The sequence below is a fragment of the Sarcophilus harrisii genome, chromosome 3 (assembly GCF_902635505.1).
Source record: "Sarcophilus harrisii chromosome 3, mSarHar1.11, whole genome shotgun sequence".
In the NCBI taxonomy this organism is placed as follows: Eukaryota; Metazoa; Chordata; class Mammalia; order Dasyuromorphia; family Dasyuridae; genus Sarcophilus; species Sarcophilus harrisii.
Window position 1 is genome coordinate 149069764 of NC_045428.1, and position 19701 is coordinate 149089464.

A 19701-nucleotide genomic window follows, 5' to 3' on the forward strand; every position below is an offset into this window, starting at 1 on the left:
TATCTTCTTCACAGTCACCATTACTGACCCAGACAAGCGTATCATCGATGAATGGATCATGGCAGCCTAGATCCCCTTTACCTAACATCTGTGAAGAATGAATTACATGGTATATCATTTCCTATGTGAAGTAGCCCTTTGTTATACTTGGACTTGATTTTTCTATTTAGTACCATAAGGAGTATCTCCACAGTCTAATATTTTTGGTATTTTATGGACAAATCACTATTTTTACTGTGTCTGTTATTCATGAATTATAAACTTTAATCATAACCCTTTCAAGCCTTTATTTTATGGATCTGAAGTGTCATTCTTATTCTTTATGTAGAGCCTTCCATTTTCATGATTTTTTTTGGTGTCATTTTTCTTTTCTTTTTTAATTTTTTATTATAGCTTTATTTACAAAACATATGCATGGATAATTTTGCAACATTGACCCTTGCAAAATCTTCTGTTCCAAAATTTCCTCTCCTTTCTTCTTCTTCCTACTCCCTCATCTAAATGGCAGGTAGTCCACTATATGTTAAATATGTTAAAATATATGTTAAATCCAATATATGTATACATATTTATACAGTTATCTTGCTGCACAAGAAAAATTGAATCTAGAAAGAAAAAAAAACCTGAGAAGGAAATCAAAAATGCAAGCAAACAATAACAAAGAGTGAGAATGCTATGTTGTGTTCCATACTCAGTTCCCATGGTCCTCTCTTTGGGTGTAGATGGCTCTCTTCATCACTGAACAATTGGAACTGATTTGAATCATCTCATTGTTGAAGAGAGCCACATACTTCAGAATTAATCATAGGATAATCTTGTTGTTGCTGTGTACAATGATCTCCTGGTTCTGCTCATTTCACTTAGCATCAATTCATGTAAGTCTTTCCTTTCCTTTCCTTTTCCTTTTCCTTTTCCTTTTCCTTTTCCTTTTCCTTTTCCTTTTTCCTTTTCCTTTTCCTTTTCCTTTCTTTTCCTTTTCCTTTTCCTTTTCCTTTTCCTTTTCCTTTCCTTTCCTTTCCTTCTTTTTATTTCCAAATTATATTCATGGGTAATTTTTCAGCATTGACAGTTGCAAAACCTTTTGTTACAATTTTTTCTCTCCTTCTTACCCCCTCCCCTCCCCATGGCAGGTTGACCAGTACATGTTAAATATGTTAAAGTGCAAGTTAAATACAATATATGTATACATGTCCAAACAGTTATGTTGCTGTACAAAAAGAATCGGACTTTGAAATATTGTACAATTAGCCTATGAAAGAAATCAAAAATGTGGCGGACAAAAATAAAGGGATTGGGAATTCTATGTAATGATTCATAGTCATCTCCCAGAGTTTTTTCACTTGGTGTCTACTACATTTCTTACAGAACAATAATATTCCATAATGTTCACATACCATAACTTATTCACCCATTCTCCAGTTGATGGGCATCCACTCAGTTTCCAGTTTCTGGCCACTACAAAAAAGGCTGCTACAAATATTTTTGCACATACGGGTCCTTTTCCCTCCTTTAAGATGTCTTTGGCATATAAGCCCAATAGTAACACTTCTGGGTCAAAGGGTATGCACAGTTGATAACTTTTTTGACCATAGTTCCAAATTGCTCTCCAGAATGGTTTGAGTCGTTCACAGTTGCTTTTTTCAAGTTCATCTGTGACTAACAGAGAATGCCATAATATTCCAGGTATACTCTTAATTTCTTTGAGAGCATAAAAGAAGCAAAACTATTACAGGCATTAATACTAAGAAATAAAGACTTAAATTTGGGAAAATATACTTTTTCAAATAAATTCCCCTACCCTCATTAGCTTTCTCTTTGCAATAACTGAGCTGTACAAAACTGACAATATCATCTAGTGGTTGGTACAGCAACCTACAGAACATCTAACCTGGGTGGGGAGGAAATGTCTAGCCTGCAGACTGTATGAGAGCATGAAATCATTTGATAAAACAACCAAGGATGAGCTGAAAGCTAGGCATAATAACAACTTCCCACTGCTTGAGTTCTCTAAATTGATAATTTTGTATGATCTGAATGTTATTAAATGGCTTCTGGCAGAAAAAGTTTCCCCACCCCTTATCTAACAAAATATCTCTTTCTTAATGCTTCTTTTTTTCTTCTGCCTTTTTGACAGTTTTAGCAATCCCTATCAACTTTATCAGTGCAAATTTGATAAGTATGTCATGAAGCCCTTTGGTTCAGTTCCTTACATTTTTACTGATGAGGAAACTGAGGATGAGTGAGATTGTTCAACATCAGCTAGTAGAGGAGGTAGGGTTTAAATCTATGTCTTTCTGACTCCATGAATTGGGTTCTGGAGTACTTTACCACCATTGCCCCTTTTTTTACAAATGAAACTAAAGTTAGCACAAGTTTGAATGAATTGCTCATTCACATAACTAGGAAGTTGTCTCACTAGGACTGAACTCAAAACAACTAATTCTATATCCATTGATTTTCCCCCCTATACCACTGTGTCCCTAAGAATACTTCCCAAGGGTCTCATTTTAAGGTGCTGAAATGCTTTCAGTGGTGGCTTAGATTTGAACTAGTTAAGTATTTCTTTTTTTTAAATGACATTTTAAATTTTATCTTAGTTTTTATTCAAGCAACTTAATAATAGAAATTTTTATGCAAATGGAAGTCAAACTAAATTGTTAAGATACCTGTGAAATTTTATGTGATCTAAAGATCAAACCTGTTTTCTACCTTTTTTTTAATCATTTAAAAGTATACAAGAACTTAAAAATATATTGTGTTCAATAGATAAAATTTCAGAAACTCTGATAAAATTATATGTTTTATCAAACTGCAGTCTTAGAGTTTGGGTACTATCAGATAAGTAGATCAGTATGTTTTGTTTTGCTTTTAACTAATATTAGATTGAGTCCTTGAAAAAGGACTTTAAATTCTGCCTTCAAACAACTCAGATGTTTTTCATTTTGTATAATGTCTTCTGGGATTTCATATATATATATTTGGTTAGTGATTTACTTACCGAATTTTCATTTTACATGGTCACATTGTTTGAACATTTGCAAGCAGCGCAAAATAACTGCCATTGGCCTGTTTCTTTGTGTGGTGTGATTTCTTCTCTCCACCTGCTCACAGCAGGTTGTCTACTGGCCTGAAGAGTATCTAAACATTTTTTGAAAATATCTTGAGATCTTGCTAAGGTCTAACAATTTGTGCATTTGTGTGATGCTGCTTTTAATATAGTGTACCTTAGAGAAACTTTCTGTTTTCTTTTTTTTATTTGTGTGCTATTCTTGTTTAAATACATTTTCAAGCAAAGATGACAAAAAAAAATTTTTTTTTTTGCTTGTAGCACTATTGCATCCTATATTGAATAGGTCATTGATATCCAACTAAGTGGAACTAATTTTCTATGTTAAAGCAGAAGAATTTGAAATAGTGTCACATGAACCTCTTGTCATTTAGTGCAAAATACAGGATTAAATATGTTCCTGAAATAATTGTAGTATTGAACAGATTATGACAACTCAATATATTTGATAGGACAATGTTATAGAAAGCTCTACACAAAGAAACTTATGGAGGCACATGTCTCTTTGTTAATATTATTTAGTTGTCTTTATGTGGTCAGAAAGAAAGAATATACTAGAATTTTATTATTCTTTTAATTTGTTTCTTTTCATTTTTTTATTTTGCAAATTATAGAGTATAATTTTTTTACTCGTAAAATTATATAAACAATGTTGTAAATGTAAAGGTAAAAACTAATGATGCAAAATGTAATTTCATGAACATCATGTATTATTTCATTACAGAATTCATTACAGAATTACAAAAATGAATTTTTGCTCTTAAGTGGCCAACAGAAAGGGGTTAGGGTTAGGGTTAGTACTCATTGTATGCCTTAAATCTGAAAATAAACATTTAAAAAAAAAACCTTTCTTCTTTGCAAATAATTAGCCATTATTTCTTGCTATATCCATGTGATTGCTCTTCAGTTATCACATGCAATATGAAACCATCTATTAAGATGTATAGTATATGTAAATATATAACTTAGACTAAGTAGAGACTTGTATTGTTTTTCTTGAGGAGGTAGGAAATGAAAGAATAATTGTTAACCATCTCCTTTTCACTTTCCTGAAAACATCAATTACAGTTACAAATCTCAGAAGTAAGCCCACCAGTAGAACAGAAATAACTCCTTTTACTATGCTTCAAAAAAAATCTAATCACATTTAACAGCTGAGTTTTATTTACAGCTGTAATTTGAAACATTAATTATGATAATGTACTTGCTGTTATTATAATCTGGTTCCAGAAAACTTCTTAGTTTTCTTTTTGGATTTTAAAAACATGTTTTAAGATTTAGCATTGCTTTTATATATGCTGAAGGGAGAAATGTGTCCTTTCTTTTTCTCTCCCAAAATATTTACTAGAGGACTAAATTTTCTGGTTTCTTGGAGACAGATTTTGAATAGTATAAATACTGATTGTGGTCAGTTCTGTAGGTAGTGCAGGCAGCTGCACTGGTGACTGATAAGAAAGCTATGATACTACTGGCCTTTAAAATACAACATTAAATAGGGACACATGGAAAAGTAGGAATGTATTACTATTTCTTCCTGATACTGTTTAGGTGACATTACTTTTAAAGGTATATTTGTCTTTGAATTGACTATCTTCTGAAGAAGTTCTTTGTCCATTTAAATGTACTATCTTTTGACATGCATTTCATGACCTAGAACCTTTGCTAATTTTATTTTGACTTTCTTACTTTAATGTCTTTCCATTAATCACATTTGTCTTCTAAAAATATTACCTTAACTAAAGAAATTCAGCAAGAGAAAAGTGGATTTTTCTTTTTGATAAGAGGGGACAAACCCACATTCATATCCGTATATACTTTTATACACATACAGGAAAGGGAAATTTAAAACTGAAAATGAAATGTTCTCAGAAGAAAGTCTACCAATGTGGGTAGAGCATAATTTGTGATAAAAGTTCTTAATTTTTTTTTTGTTTGCCATTTGCTGTTATCAAATGATCTGGTCTTGCTTATCTTGGCACACACTAGACTTATTGTGGGTTTTGGATACTTTGTTCTTTGCACTTTCCAAAACTGTTTATCGTAGACTGTGTGGGAAAAGTGTATATTCCTGTTTCCTTCATAAAAATAAATGTCAGGTTTTATAGGAAATTTTATTTCCCTTATTTTTTCCATTCTCTTAATCATTATTGTTAAAATATGTCAGGCTTTGGCACAATCTCTTTTATATATTCACGTGAGTGAACAGGTTTTGCTGACAGTTTATGACCTATAAATGATAAAATAAAGAGTCTAGTAGGGATGAACATATGAAAAATCTAATAAAAGTCAGAATGTAATGAAAAAGAGCTAATCACAGCTTATTAATGGCTAATATTATTGCATACTTTCTATATCATTAATGCAACATACCTTTTAAAAAATCTATTGGTTTTGGGGCAGCTAGATGGTGCAGTGGATTGAGCACAAGATGGCTTGAGTTCAAATCTTGTCACACAAGTCCTAGCTGTGTAACCCTTGGGCAAGTCACTTGACCCCAATTACTTCAGCCTCCTCCCCATCCCCCCCCCAAAAAAAAACTATTGATTTCAGTATATTTGCATGGGGCAGGAGGCATCTGGAGTTATGATTTCATCTTGAAAATTCTCTAGTTTGGAAATGCCATCTCTCATCTATAACTTTTTTGTCACTTAAAAGCCCTAATAGAGTTATCTGTGTCACAAAAAAGTTAATCAGTAATAGGATTGTATATTTTCAGCTAAGTGTCAAGTTTTTTATTCACTATGTCACACAATCCTCTCATACATGCAGTTAAGTAAAATCATGTGTACATTTTAAATATTCTAGGCATACTATTGTACTTAACATAGACATTGTAGATCATAGCTCTAGAGCTAGAAGGGACCTTAGGACCATGTAGCCTAATGCTCCCCAAATGAAGTGATTTACTCAGTCATGACTAAAAGAGAAAATCATAATTTTTCTCATAACATTAATATATTTAAACTTTTAAATATTTATATCTTACAAGTGCTTGTAAAGCATTTGTAGTCTGATATAGTAATTTTATTTTCAATGAGTGAAATTGGTATTAATTTCCTTTTTTTTTTTTTGACAAAGAATCAAATATTGTAAAATGAAACAAGGACAAGTGATAGCTAGTATTCCGTAAATAGAATCCCAAGCACAATGCTTTGACAATATCATTCTCTTCATTATTCTAATGCTAGGCTTTAGTCTAAAGGCAATAGAAAAGGGATACAGTAACTTGGATAGCTTACATGCTAGAATAGAAATCCATAATGGAATGCCCTATAATTTCCTTAAGTCACCTGTTTGAAATCTGAATTTTTTATAGCTTTGTTTCAAATTGTAGAAAGAACACTTCTTCTAAAGTAAGAGGACCTGGATTTAAACACCATCTTTGATCCTTAATGCCTGGGTGATGTCAGATAACTCCCTTAACATCCTTCAGCTTCAGTTTCTCTATCTGTAAAATAGAATGTTTAGACTAAATGACCTATGCAGTCTCTTAGAAGTTCTAGATTTATTATTCCATGAATTTATGACTGTTTTAAAGTCAGGATGGGATTATGAAGAGAACCCCAAAGACTTGGATCAGGATCTCATCTCTCTTATTTCTTAATTATGTGAGTTTGAGCAATGCATTGTCATATCAAGGAATTTTATCCTGTTTTTAAAATTAATTTTCATCTCTTCTTTACCAATCAATATGTATGTACACAGATTAATCAGGAATGATTTCCACATAAATAAAAGTTAAGCCCTGCTCAAAAATGTATCATTTTTATTATTTTTTAAAGTGCTTGTGAATGTATCATTTTTATTATTTTTTAAAGTGCTTGTGATGCCCAGTGCTTTTTGATTCTTCTTGAGTAAAATTTTCATGTTTTATGGGATAGCTTCTTAAGAAAATTGCATTCCTAAATGTTTATACTTCCTATACTCATACTACTTTCTAACTTTTTTCAACATTTTCGCCTTTGCCCAGCTTCACTATTATATGTCAAAGAATATAATTATTTTATTTGTAGGATCCATTTAAATTTTAATGAATTTATATATAAAATTTTATTGATCTTATTTTTATATTACATATTTTCCAAATATATCCATCTTTCTGCACCCAAAGAACTATCCCTAATAATAGTGAATAAAAGAAAAGAAAAACTTCTTTAAGCAGAGCCTATTCTTATCTATCTTTGAATTCAACAATATTTCTGCAAAGACCAAAAGGGAAATGCATTTTCTCAGCTGTTTTCTGGGTCCACTTTTGGTCATTATGATTATATATGGGTTTTAGTTTTAAGATTTATCTTCCTATCTATATATTTTTTACTCATTTTTTATCTTCTTTTCCTGCTTCTGATTGCTTTGTTTTGCTTCAGAAGAAAGCTTTCCCTAACTTTTTTCCCCCAAAATTCTTAATGTTCATAATTTCTTATGATTCAATAATATGCCATTATATTTGTGTGGTACAGTTTGTTTACTTATTCCCCCACTGATAGGCATCTATCTTTTTTCTAGTTTTTTGCTGCTATAATAAAGTATGGCTATGAATATTTTAGTATGTATGGGATCTTTTATTTTGTCTTTATATGTATAAGAGATATATAGATAGAATGTTTGACATGAATCAGAAAGAATCAACTCTGTATCTTACCTCAGACTTTTTTTACCTCTAAGATTTTTAGCAAATCATTTCATCCCTCTCAGTTTCATATTCCTCAAAAAAGGGTCATGATAGAACCTATCTGTTATGAAGCTCAAATGAGACAATCTGCATAAATTTTGCAGACCTTAAAGGGTTATGTATTAACTACTCTTGCTTTCATTATTATACTACTGTGTGCCTAGTTATTTAATCATTGATTCAAAAGATATTAATAATTTTTGTCACTGAGTAAAATTCTGAATTATTTTCCAGAATGTTCAGACCAATTGACAGCTGGATCAATGTATCTGTTTCTCTGTAGTCCCTCCAACATAGACTTTTAGCATCCTTTGTCATTTGGCAGCAGTATGCAGGATAGATGAATCCATGAAAAAATATTCATTTGGTGACTAATGTAGTGTATTGTATGTATTTGATTTCTATGAAAATACAAAGAAAAGAATTGAAAGACCCTTAGCTTAAGGAGCTTACTTTATATAGAGTAAGACAACGTACAAACATATGAATATATGTATTCAAATAAATACAAGGTAATTTGGGGAGGGTACTAGCGGTTTGGAACATTAGAAAGATTTTGTATGGATAATTTATAGGTATTTGAGCTGACTTTTAAAGAATTTTAAAATTCTAAAAAGTGGAAGTGAAGAGGGAATGCATGTCAGAGAGTGGAGGTAGTCTGTGTAAATGAGAGATGAAATGATATATCTGAACAAAAGAAAGTCCAGTTTAGATAGGCTATAAAGTATATGAACGAGAAGGATGTATAATAAGCTTGGAACATATATTGGAGTCATATTGTGAAGGATTTAAATGCCAAATTAAAGGGGTTTGTAGTTGATACTTGAGACAGTAGGGAACTCCTAGAGTTTATTTATCTGATGAGTGACATGTTCCAACCTGTTCTTTAGGAATGTCACTTTGATACCTCTGTGAATGTTAGATGAGGGGAGAGGTAGATGTTGCAAGATCGATTAATAGGCTTGTAAGATATTCTAGGCAAAAAGTGATAAGAGGCTGAAGAGATGTATGGTAGAAGAGATGAGTATGTATGGAAAGAAAAGTGAATGGATGCCAGAAATTATCTGGAAGGAGAAACAGTAAGTAGATAATTGTTTGTATATGAGGGAGAGTGAGGGAAAAGTAAAAGATAACTCCCAAGGTTTTGAACCTGAATGACCAGGACAGTGGTACCTGTAACTGAATAAAGGGACGTTTGGATAAAGGATTCTGAGAACTGAATATGTTCTACCAATATGTCAAATACTGTATGTTGAATCAGAACTTATCTTTCCTACCAAACCATCCCCAAATTCACATTTCACTCTTATTGTTCATCATAGTCCTAGTCAATCAGAACCATATATCTAATTCATTCCTAAATCTTGTTTCTTCCTTCTGTATATTTCCTTCTCTTACATAGTTGTCACCTTGGTTCATGTCCTCATTAACTCTTGCCAAAATTATTCCTTCTTCTTTAAAACAATATTTTATGTAAATATGTAAATAACATATTTACATGTTAAAATGATTTTTAACATTTGTTTTTTGTTTTAAAGTTTTGACTGTCAAATTCTATCCCTTCCTCACCATACTCTTCCCTGACATTTAATTTAAAACATTTCCATATTAGTCATTTTACACAAGAAGAATTGAACAAAAAAATGAAAGAAAATGAAAAATAATATGATTCAGTCTGTTTTCAGATAATATTAGTTCTTTCTTTGGAGGTGGACAGTAGATTTCATTAAAAATCCTTTGGGATTGTATTGGATCATTGTATTGCTAAGGATAGTTTGTCATTTATAGTTTTTCATCATACAGTATTGTTATTACTGTTGTTCAACATTTTCATGGTTCAGCTCACTTCATCTTGTTTCAGTTTATCTAAGTTTTTCTGAAATCATCCTGCTTGTCATTTCTAATAGGACAGTAATATTCCATCCTGACCAAATACCACAACTTCTTCAGCTATTCCCCAATTGATGGGCATTCAGTTTTCTCAGTTTCCAATTCTTCGTCACTTAGAGAGCTGATATAAATTTTTTTGTACAATTAGTTTCTCTCTTTCCCAACCTTTTCATTTCTTTGGGATATAGATCTAGCAGTTGTATTGCTAGAGTAAAGGATTATGCACAGTTTTATAACTCTTTGGGCATAATTCCAATTGCAGTAGCCTTATATCTACCTTGTTTTTTTTCTTTCAAGACCATCTTCTACTCAGCTAACAAGGTGATTTTTATAAAATATATGACTAGCCATTGACTCCCTTGTTCAATAATTTCAGTAGTTCCTCATTTACTCCTTAATCAAATTTAAATTCCTCTGTTTGGTATGAATATTCTTAATAACCTGTTAGATAGCCTTTGCGATTCTTATAATTACTTCCAGAGTCTATAATGCAAATTATACTAGCTTCCTTGCTATTCATTATACACAATTCTTAGTCTTCTTTCTCTGTGCCTTGGTATAGATTGTCCCTGTTCCAGGAATGTTTTGGTCTCTTACCTCTAACCCTTGGTTTCCCTGGCTTTTTTCAAGACTCAGTTCGTTTCTTTGTCTGCAAGAGACCTTCCTCAGAAATTCATTTCTTTGCCACTCACTTAATGTTTTCCTTTCTCAAATTATCTTTCATTTATTCTGTCATAACTTATATGTACCAAATCTTGTTGATTCTCCCGAATGAATGTACTCTTGTCAAAAAGGACTGTTTTTGTCTTTCTTTGTATCTCCAACATTTAACATCAATTAATAAAGGTCTGTTGCCTAACTCTGATATATTAAGGTCAAGATTTCAATAGGAAATGAAGAACTGGAGTTTAAAAGAGAAATGAGAATTGGTTATAGAGATTTTGTTATAGAGAGAGTTACCTACATAGAGACAATCATTAAATTCACAGAAAATATGAATGCCTAACATTTATATAATGCATTAAGATTGCAAGGTTGTTTATATACAGTACCTCATCTGATCCTCTTAATAACCTTGTAAAAGAGATGTTATTATTATTATTTCTATTTTATAAATGAAACAACTGAGGCCGAGTGGTTTGATGACTTGTGAAGGGCCACAGGTAGTAGTTATCTTAGGCTATAATCAAACCAATATCTTTGGGTTCCAAGTCCAATGTTCCATGCAATGTATCACCTAAATACTTAGGAAGTATGTCATCTTTTTTCCAGGATCATATTAGGAATATTAAATAAGCTATTACTTGCAATTATTTCTCCCAATGCCATTTGTAAATACTCTGAACTTAACCAAAACTTAGTTTTCAAGAGTTGGTTGGTATTAAAATAGTACCAATTCAGGAAATGGGAGTTAGCTAGGTGTCCAAAATAGCTAGCCTAGAAATCCAAATTAGACTATTTTAAACAATGCTTCTCTTATGCTAAAATCCAGGCAGAATAAATAATTAATGAATTTCTTTGAAATAATAATGTATTTACATGAAATAAATTTTATTTTCATTAAGTGAATTATCTTCTCAGAATGTTTTCTTTTTAAGTAAATGTTTTCTTTTCATTATTTTAGCTAGATGTGTACTGGGAGAGGCTATTGATGCACTATTATATCTCTTTTGTTTCAGTGTCTTTCTCGAGAAGCAGGTGGACACATGAGCATTCAGTTTCTTGGTACAGTGGTAAGTATGAAAGAATTACTTTCATTTATATTTTTAAATATACAAATTAAGAAGAGGTTCTGTTAAATATTATATATGGGGAGATAGAAGTATAGATGAGGAGTATATAGAAGTATAGATGAGGAGTATAAATAAACTTGCCTTTACCAGGTTTTTCTTTTACCTTTGAAATTATTATTCATGAAAGAAATTTCATTGCGGTCATTACTGGGTCAAAATAAATTGCAAAATTGGTTTACTCAGTATGGTAATTTCTCATATTTGTTGTCTTTTTCTCTCCCTCTAATCAAACTTATCAAGGGATGGAGGGTGCAGGATGGAGGATATTGGGGGACAAATAAAGAGAAAGAGAGAAAGCACATATGTATGTTTACAATGTTTACATTGTTACAACAGGAAATATCAATTTATTAATTTTCCTAGTTTTTTTTTTTCCTGTATTTCTCCATGTTTCTCTTTTACTGAATTTTAAGGGAATCATTTAGCATACACCTCAGTTTTTGAAGGGAAGTTAGGGAAGACAGATTAGAAATTATTTGGATTTTTAAACTTCATTCAGCTTTAATTAGTTGTTAAGCCTTTATTTTATCTATCTAGTAGGGCCAAAAGGCCAACTTTCCAAGGTAACATTAGTCATCTTATTAAGGATAAAAACTCAATATATTACTAAGCATAATAACTTAGTTATTTGTGAAAATTATGATATATATCCACTTGTGATACCAGAAAGCCGTCCTGCTCCTTAGAGGAAGTAAATGGAATAATATTACTCCCTAATCAACTCTATCCTTAGGGAAAGGTAACAGTATCAGTTGTATCTTTCATAACATAAAACTATTTTCCACCAACAAAATATTTTTGCTTATTTATTATCTTATTTAGAGTTCACAACAGTGATGTGAGGTTGTTAGGGTATCTGTTGTTATACATATGATACAAAAAGAGGAATGAATTGTAAACCTCAGAGAGGATCTGTGATTTGCTTGAGTGGACATGGCCAGTGGGTGGCAGAGCTGAAACTAAAATGCTGACTGATGTTCTTGGTGTAATACATCAGACTTACTGCTTTCTGCCTTGGTGGTTAGAGATTAGTGATACTGACTAGGACCTGAGCAATTTGGAACATTATACATAATTCTCCACTCTTTCACTTTTGTGTTCTTTTCAACCTTTCCCTACTAAAGGCTTTTCTGTCTATAAATTTTGCCTATAAAGCAAAATCAAGAACATGTGGGTACTTACAAGAAAAGAGAAAAACAAATTTCCAGAAATATTTATTGGTAATACTCAAAATATAATAAATGACAATTGAATATCATTGTTTTGTTGTGCAGATTTATTATATGAAAAATGAAAATCTTTTTTTGAGAGAGAACATTTTGCTTACGTGAGATCTATTGTTCCCTGTCATCACAACCTATTGCAAATTTTCATCTGTTAATGTTAATCTGTAATGAGATCTTAATTATTTCATCTTTGAAAATGTCTTTTCACAGGTAATTTCACATATTGATATCAGACCAAAAGTAAATGATTTTAATTGAACATATTCATAACTTAAAAGACATATAAAATTCTATTAGCGTCTTTTCTTGATAGCTTTCTTTTTTTTTTTCCCCCTTTGAGGCAATGAGGTTAAATGACTTATCCATGGTCACATCGGTAGTAACTGTCAAATGACTGAGACCAGGTTTGAACTCATGTCCTTCTGACTACAGAGCTAGTATCTATCAACTGTGCCATCTAGTTGCCCCATAGTTTTCTTTTAATATGTCACTAAATTATAGATTTATTACTTCAAAATTGAAGGTTAGGTATAGAAGCTTCTCACTTGTACAATTAAATGGATTTTGAAATTTGTTACTTAAATGTCTTTTGTACTTGCGTCAAAAAAGGCTTTTAGAACTATAGTTTGAACTTGGAAACTGTCAGCTGCAAATATGTGAGGAAAGGAGATCTTGCTTTTTTTGTTTTAACTTTTGACCACATACGAAGTATATAAAAGCAGCTTGACATTACTTAGGATTTAAGCATTGCTAATTATTGTTGAATTGAATTCTTGCCTTGTAATTTTAAACAAAATTCATTAAGAAACAAGTCTAAAGGAAAGCTTATTTCCAGAGGCATTGAGTGTTCAATAATAATAGTTGAGGATTGTTCTTCTTAACTCAGACCTGAAGTCAAAATAACACAATAAAACATTTTTCTCTTCTTTTTTTTTATTTTTATATGATAGGTCTATACCAGAATTTTTTTTAAAAATGCTATCTGAGTATGGCAAAAGGAATAATACTCAAAAAACTGTTGAATCATAACAGCATCCTTGTGATTTACAGTATCTCAAGCAACAATACTGATTATTGAGAGTGCTCCCTATAGACTCTGTTGAAACTAGTCAGCTCTGGTGTTTGTTGTGAAAACAAACATAGACAAGACATAGATGAATTTGCCTGGGTTCTAGTAAGACTTTGTTTTCAACATACAAAAACCATTCTTAACATGTAGACTATTCAAAAATAGGGGACAGAGAAATTCAGACCATGGCTTGTAGTTTCCCACCCCTGCTAAAAAGATCGCTGATTCTCTCCCCCACCCCCTTACCGTTTTACCTGAATACCAATCCTGACATCTTTTTGCCTTATTTTGACATTGTGAAGATTGATAAGACAACTATTTTAAATATTTGGAAGGGAGGTAGGAATAGGGAAATACAGTAGAGAAATACTACTTTGTAATAAAAAGGTTTATTGACAGTTTGGTTATGTTTGATAGTAACACTTCGTGTGCGTGCGTATGTGTGTTTGTATGAGAATGTGAGTTGTGTGAGTGACAGAGAGAGAGAGAGAGGAAAGGGGGAGGGAAAGAGATACAGAATGAGAGAGGGAGGGAAGGATAGGACAGAGAACAGAGAGAGCAGGAGAGAGATTTTACATTTTCTAATAACTTTAAAGTGTGGCCTGGTGGTTAGGAAGATCTGCTACTTTCTGACTGTGTGGCTTTGGCCATGTCACTTACCTTTCAAGGCCCTAAGCATTTATCTAAGGATTTATGTTGGAGAGAAATTTGCATTGATTGGGAAGGTTTTTTCTTCCCAAGAGTTGCCTGTAATCCATCTATCCTTAATTTATTGGATTCTTAGGGATTCTCCTTCCTCACACCTGAGTTGTAGCTACTTATCTCATGAAATTTTCCCTGATTTTTGCCTTCCTTATTCCTGTTATTAATGCTCTCTCCCTCCTCAAATTATCTTATAAGTGGCAAAGTCATATGCCCTTTAAAGTTGCAGGATCGAGTTTAGAAGCCATTTTTCCTGATAGATTCAATGTCTTTTGTTGGTTTGTTTTACTGCCCACCTAACCCTGGGAATATCCCCTTTGAAAGGCCCATCATATAAGGCCCATCATATAGGGTTTTCCCTTTTCTCTCTCTCCCATAAGTTAGGGCCATTTCCCCTTCCTAAAAGGGGACAAAGCTGCTTTACGCATGACATTGGTCTATGAGGCTAAGGCTCAAGCTGTAGCTTCCTAAATCTAGCTGTCTGGTGTCTCTGGCTTTATTGAGCTCTAGTTTACCTAGGGCATGAAAAAGTTTGGATTTGGGATGCTTCTAATTTGGAGGATGCCCCAGTACTACCTCTCATGACATCTTACTCTGTTAAATTTCCATATGGAGTTGGTAGTAGGAATTGAGGGAACTCATTTGCTTGAGTTAAATGCTGGAAGATCCTTGTTGAAAGTCCTTTTTGCCCTATGGCTAAGGAAAGCTTTTGTTAACTGTGGAATAAATTACACAGATCTCATTACACACCTGCTTTCATATGCCCCTCCCTGCATAGTTGGATCAGTTTCAAGGGCTTCTCTAAATGGGATGGCATTAACTCAGAACACTAGTCTAGGTCTTTCTCCTTCTTCCTTCTCTCACTTGGGTATTCGTCTTTACTAGCCAGATAGTTAATCAAATACCATAACAAATAAAATGAAAAGAGAAGATTCCTCTCATGTATACTATATATGTGTTAGTTTTAGAGCTGAAAGGGACCTCAGGGGGTCTTTTAATCTAATCCCTTCATTTTACACAAGAAGAACCTGAGGCTAGAGAGCTTGTCACTTGCCTAAGGGCTAAGATGGAAAGCATCAGACCTGTGACTTGAACCCAGAGCTTCTGGCTGGGAAGCCAGCTTGATGTTTCTGCTGCACCAGCCTCCTCAGTTATCACCCTATTTGGGAAGAGTACAAATATAAAAAATTTGTGTCTGGTCTATACCATTCAGGAAATATTCACAGAGGAAGCAAAGGAACAAGCGTTTGTTTAGCATCTACCATGCTAATAAGCTCATTATATTATATATATTATTATTATAATTTAATACATTGAATTATAAATTTTTACTATAAATATATTATCATAAATATTATTCTCACTTGATCCTTACAATCACTCCTTAAGGTATGTGTTGTTATCCCCATTTTACAGTTGAGAAAAGTGAGGAAGACAGAGTTACATTTGAACTCAATTTCTTCCTGACTCTAGGTTCAGCGCTTATCAATAGGAACATATATGGGGAACATATATGAATAGAGTATATGTATGGCCACAGCAACTCACACCTCTAAAGCCGAGGGGCAGTTACTGCCCTCTGACAGCATTGTCTCTCCTGTTCTCGCAGTTTCTCCATATTGCACCATCTTTGCTGTGCATTTTTTTGCCAGTTGTTGCCGGGAATCTTCCCTGAGTCCATGATCTCAGAGCTGCTTCTGGACTACAGAGTAGCACACTGGGCCTCGTTGTAGCAACTGTGAAACCAAGAAGGCGGCTCATTGGGTTAGGTGACCTCTAAAGTTCTTCCCAGCTGTGCATCTTAAGAGTCCACAGGGTGGTATTGAAGCTCCCATCTGCATGGTCTGCCCTCATCTGATGAGGGCAGTTAATGAGGCTATAAGTCTCATCTGTAAATCACTTTTGACTCATATCTGGATCCAAACTGCACTTGGTTGTCCCAGCCACTTATACCAGACTTATAAATGCTTTGTAACCTAGATCCTCTTTTAATAGTATATTCTCTAAAACTAAGTGGAAGTTATACTGGATGTGCCCTGAGGGTAGGCAGGAGTCCCAGTGAAGCTTTTGGAAGGCTGGCTGGTCAGATAGACTGAAAGGAATCCGGTGCAGAAGGCAGTGCCAGACAAAGAAGCAAGGTTCTCAGAAGCAGATTGGCAACATCTGTAAAGAAAACTTAGGAGCCAATGAGCTCTATCTTTTAGGTTCTCTATTAGAGAGGAGCAAGTCAAGCTAGACAAAGAAATTAAGTATAAGTTGTTGCACTCAAAGGCTGAAAACTGACATGCTAACCCTGGCCAGTTGTATTTTCCCATGGTGGTATTGCCATCACTAACTTGCATTATAGTTATAGCATACCAGGAACACTCTCTTCAATGCTTCCCAGCTTTGTTAACCTCCAGGGAATTTAAAGGACTGCAGTTCTTAATAGTTGGAGTTCTTAATAGTTGTTTTTGTGCTTCATTTGGTTGTTAATCAGTGGCTTCACTTCCCTTATCTCAGGGACAAACAGCAACAATCTGTGAGTCTTGATTGACTCAGATTGAATGTAAATAGCAATTATTCCTACTTTGGTCAGAAATTCTGAGGGTCTTTCCCTCCTTGATTTGTTTATTTATTTAGGTGTTTGGGGGGATTTTGTTTTGTTTCTTTGACTAGGTGAAAGAGATTCTTTGCCTCAGTTGCTACTTAGCCTTAATCACTGAATGGGTGCAGCTTCAGTCAAGCTGAGACCATTTAAAACTTTAGCTTGAATAGACCAAGGTCTCCCACTGCATCCAGGGCCATCTCCAATCTTCTTGCTTTATATCTTGCCACTGGACCCAGATGCATCTGGAGGGGAAAGTGAGACAATTGGTCTTTCTCAGCTCTCTGTAATTTAAATCTAATTCACTTAACATGTCATGGCATTGCCTTCCTCGTCCTTGTGGAGAACAAAGAACAAGCAACAACACATTCTCCCAAATCACTAGAAAACCATGTATAAAATTATCATAATGTCCACTCAAACAATAAAAAATACCCCCAATTACTGACCTGGGAAGAGGAAGTAATAAAGAGTACATAAAGGTACCATTTTTTCTTCCCTGGGAAACTCATACTGGTTCTCTTTCCTAATTTATTACTGAAATGCAAAGTTTTTCCCACAGTTTTAGAATACTGGAGTCAATAAAGACCAGGATTTGAATCCTGCCTCTGACATTGTCATTGTATAATCATGAACAAATAGCATAAGCTTCCGAATATTGTTTTCTTTATATGTAAGATGAGGACAACGCCTGTAATTGCAGTTCTAGTGGTAAGAGAATTGAAATGTGAAAATCCTCTCTGGTTGGCGCACAGGTTCAGTGGGAAAGAATTCGTGAACCTGAAAAGTCTGAATGGCAAAAGGGATTTTTATTGGGACTGAGAAGCCAGTTTTGCTAGGAAAACAGACTTCTTAGTGGCAAGAGGCCCTGTTAGGGAAATAAAGGTTATCACTGAGAAGAGGGTATCTTCACAGTGGGCAAGTGGCCTGGCAGGCAGCTGTGCCAAGAAGAGAGGTTCCTTGGCAAGGCATAATCCTGCTTCGGACTTCTGCAGAGATTTACAAAATTGTTTTATTATAATAAGTCTGGGGCTGGGGTTTCCAAGGAATGAGATTCAGTGCCCCTAAGCTAGATTTCCAGTTGAAAAGAGAATATTTATCTTGGAGTTTCAAGCCACTCAATAGGAATATCAGGCCCAGATCTCCAATTGAATGAGACCACTTAAGTTCAAGCTACTAGGTGTGGTGCTGGCTAATCTTCAACTCAATAGAGGGTCCAGTTAGTCCCTGCCAAGAAGATAGCCAAGAAATGAGTACTCTAAGATGTGATGTCTTCAAGGAGAAAACTAGGTTTTGGTAATCTTGAGAAGACAGAAGAGAAGTAAGAGGATTGATTCTAGGATAGAGGGGAGTTCATTAGCAATAGAAAAGAGTTCCAAAGGACATAGGGAAATGGAACACAAAGAAGAATAGGGTTTGGAATGGATGACTACTGAGCTACAGAGGAGAATGAGAGATAGGAGGAGAAAGGGATTTTGAATGAGAGGGGGGAGATTTATTTACTTGATAAGACATGTACCAATTATTATCATAATCTTCAACAAACATCAGTTGAGTAAACTGAGATACTTTAGTATGATAGAGATAGTAGAAGTAGAGTACTAAAAAACAGTAAGTTAAGGAAGAAGCTTGTAGAATTAAGCAGCCCTAATTATACAAAATAAGTCAGCAAGCATTTATTAAATACCTGTTATGTATCACATAGTGCTGAATGCTAGTAATTCAGAGATGGGAGGGGAGTCCTTGTTTTCAACATGCAAACAAGAGGTTATACATGCACACACATATACACACAAATGTGTTGAGAATACTTGGTGGAAGAAAGGCACTAAATAGCATCAAGATGGATTAGGATAGGCTTCTTGTAGAAAGGTTTTTAGAGGGCCTTTGAAAATAGCCAAGGAGCCTGAAAATGGAAGGAAAGAATTGTAAACATAGAGGATAGCCAGTGAAAACATTCACATTCTGGAAAGAGAAGATCTTTTAGCTATGTGTTTACAGATTAGTAGTGTGTGTACATGGAGCAATAGGTCTGGAGTTCTCTAGGTCCTTGTAGATCTGAATTCAACTTTTGCCTTAGATACTTATTAGCTATAAGACTCAAAGGAAGTCACTTAACCTCTCTTTGCCTCAGTTTCCTCATCTGTAAAATAGAGATATTAATAATAATTGCCTCCCAGAAGTGTAAGAATCAAATGTGATTTCTGTAAAGTGCTTTGTAAACCTTAAAGCATCATGTAAATGTTAATGGTAGTGGTGGTGGTGGTGGTGGTGGTGGTGGTGGTGGTGGTGGTGGTGGTGATGCCGGAAGCAATAAGACAGTCCTTTTTATTAAGGACTTGTTATATTCCAGGTACTCTGTTTAAGTGCTAGAAATTTTTTTAAAATAAGCAAAAATTATTCTCTACTTTCAAAAAGATTGCAATCTAATGGGTGAGATAACTCGGAAGCAACTATCTACAAAGATAACATATAGGATAATTTGGAAATAGTCCCAGAGGAGAGTACTGAGATTAAGAATAACTAGGATAGCCATCTAGGGGAGGGGGTGGGGGGGTAAGAGGTGAAAAATTGGAACAAGAGGTTTGGCAAATGTTAATGCTGTAAAGTTACCCATGCATATATCCTGTAAATAAAAGGCTATTAAATTTAAAAAAAAAAAAAAAAGAAAAGAAAAGAAAAAAAAAAGAAAATA

The 19701-nt window shown here is 33.9% G+C and overlaps 1 protein-coding gene across 2 annotated transcripts in view; it reads left to right on the top strand.

Annotated features, from left to right (window-relative positions):
- PCCA (propionyl-CoA carboxylase subunit alpha) overlaps positions 1 to 19701 on the top strand; it is a 447428-nt gene that overhangs the window by 357650 nt on the left and 70077 nt on the right. For both annotated transcript variants that reach the window (XM_031958625.1, XM_031958626.1), the window contains one exon: positions 11309 to 11362. In XM_031958625.1, the coding sequence (XP_031814485.1) occupies positions 11309 to 11362 (54 nt within the window). The remainder of the gene's footprint in view (positions 1 to 11308; positions 11363 to 19701) is intronic.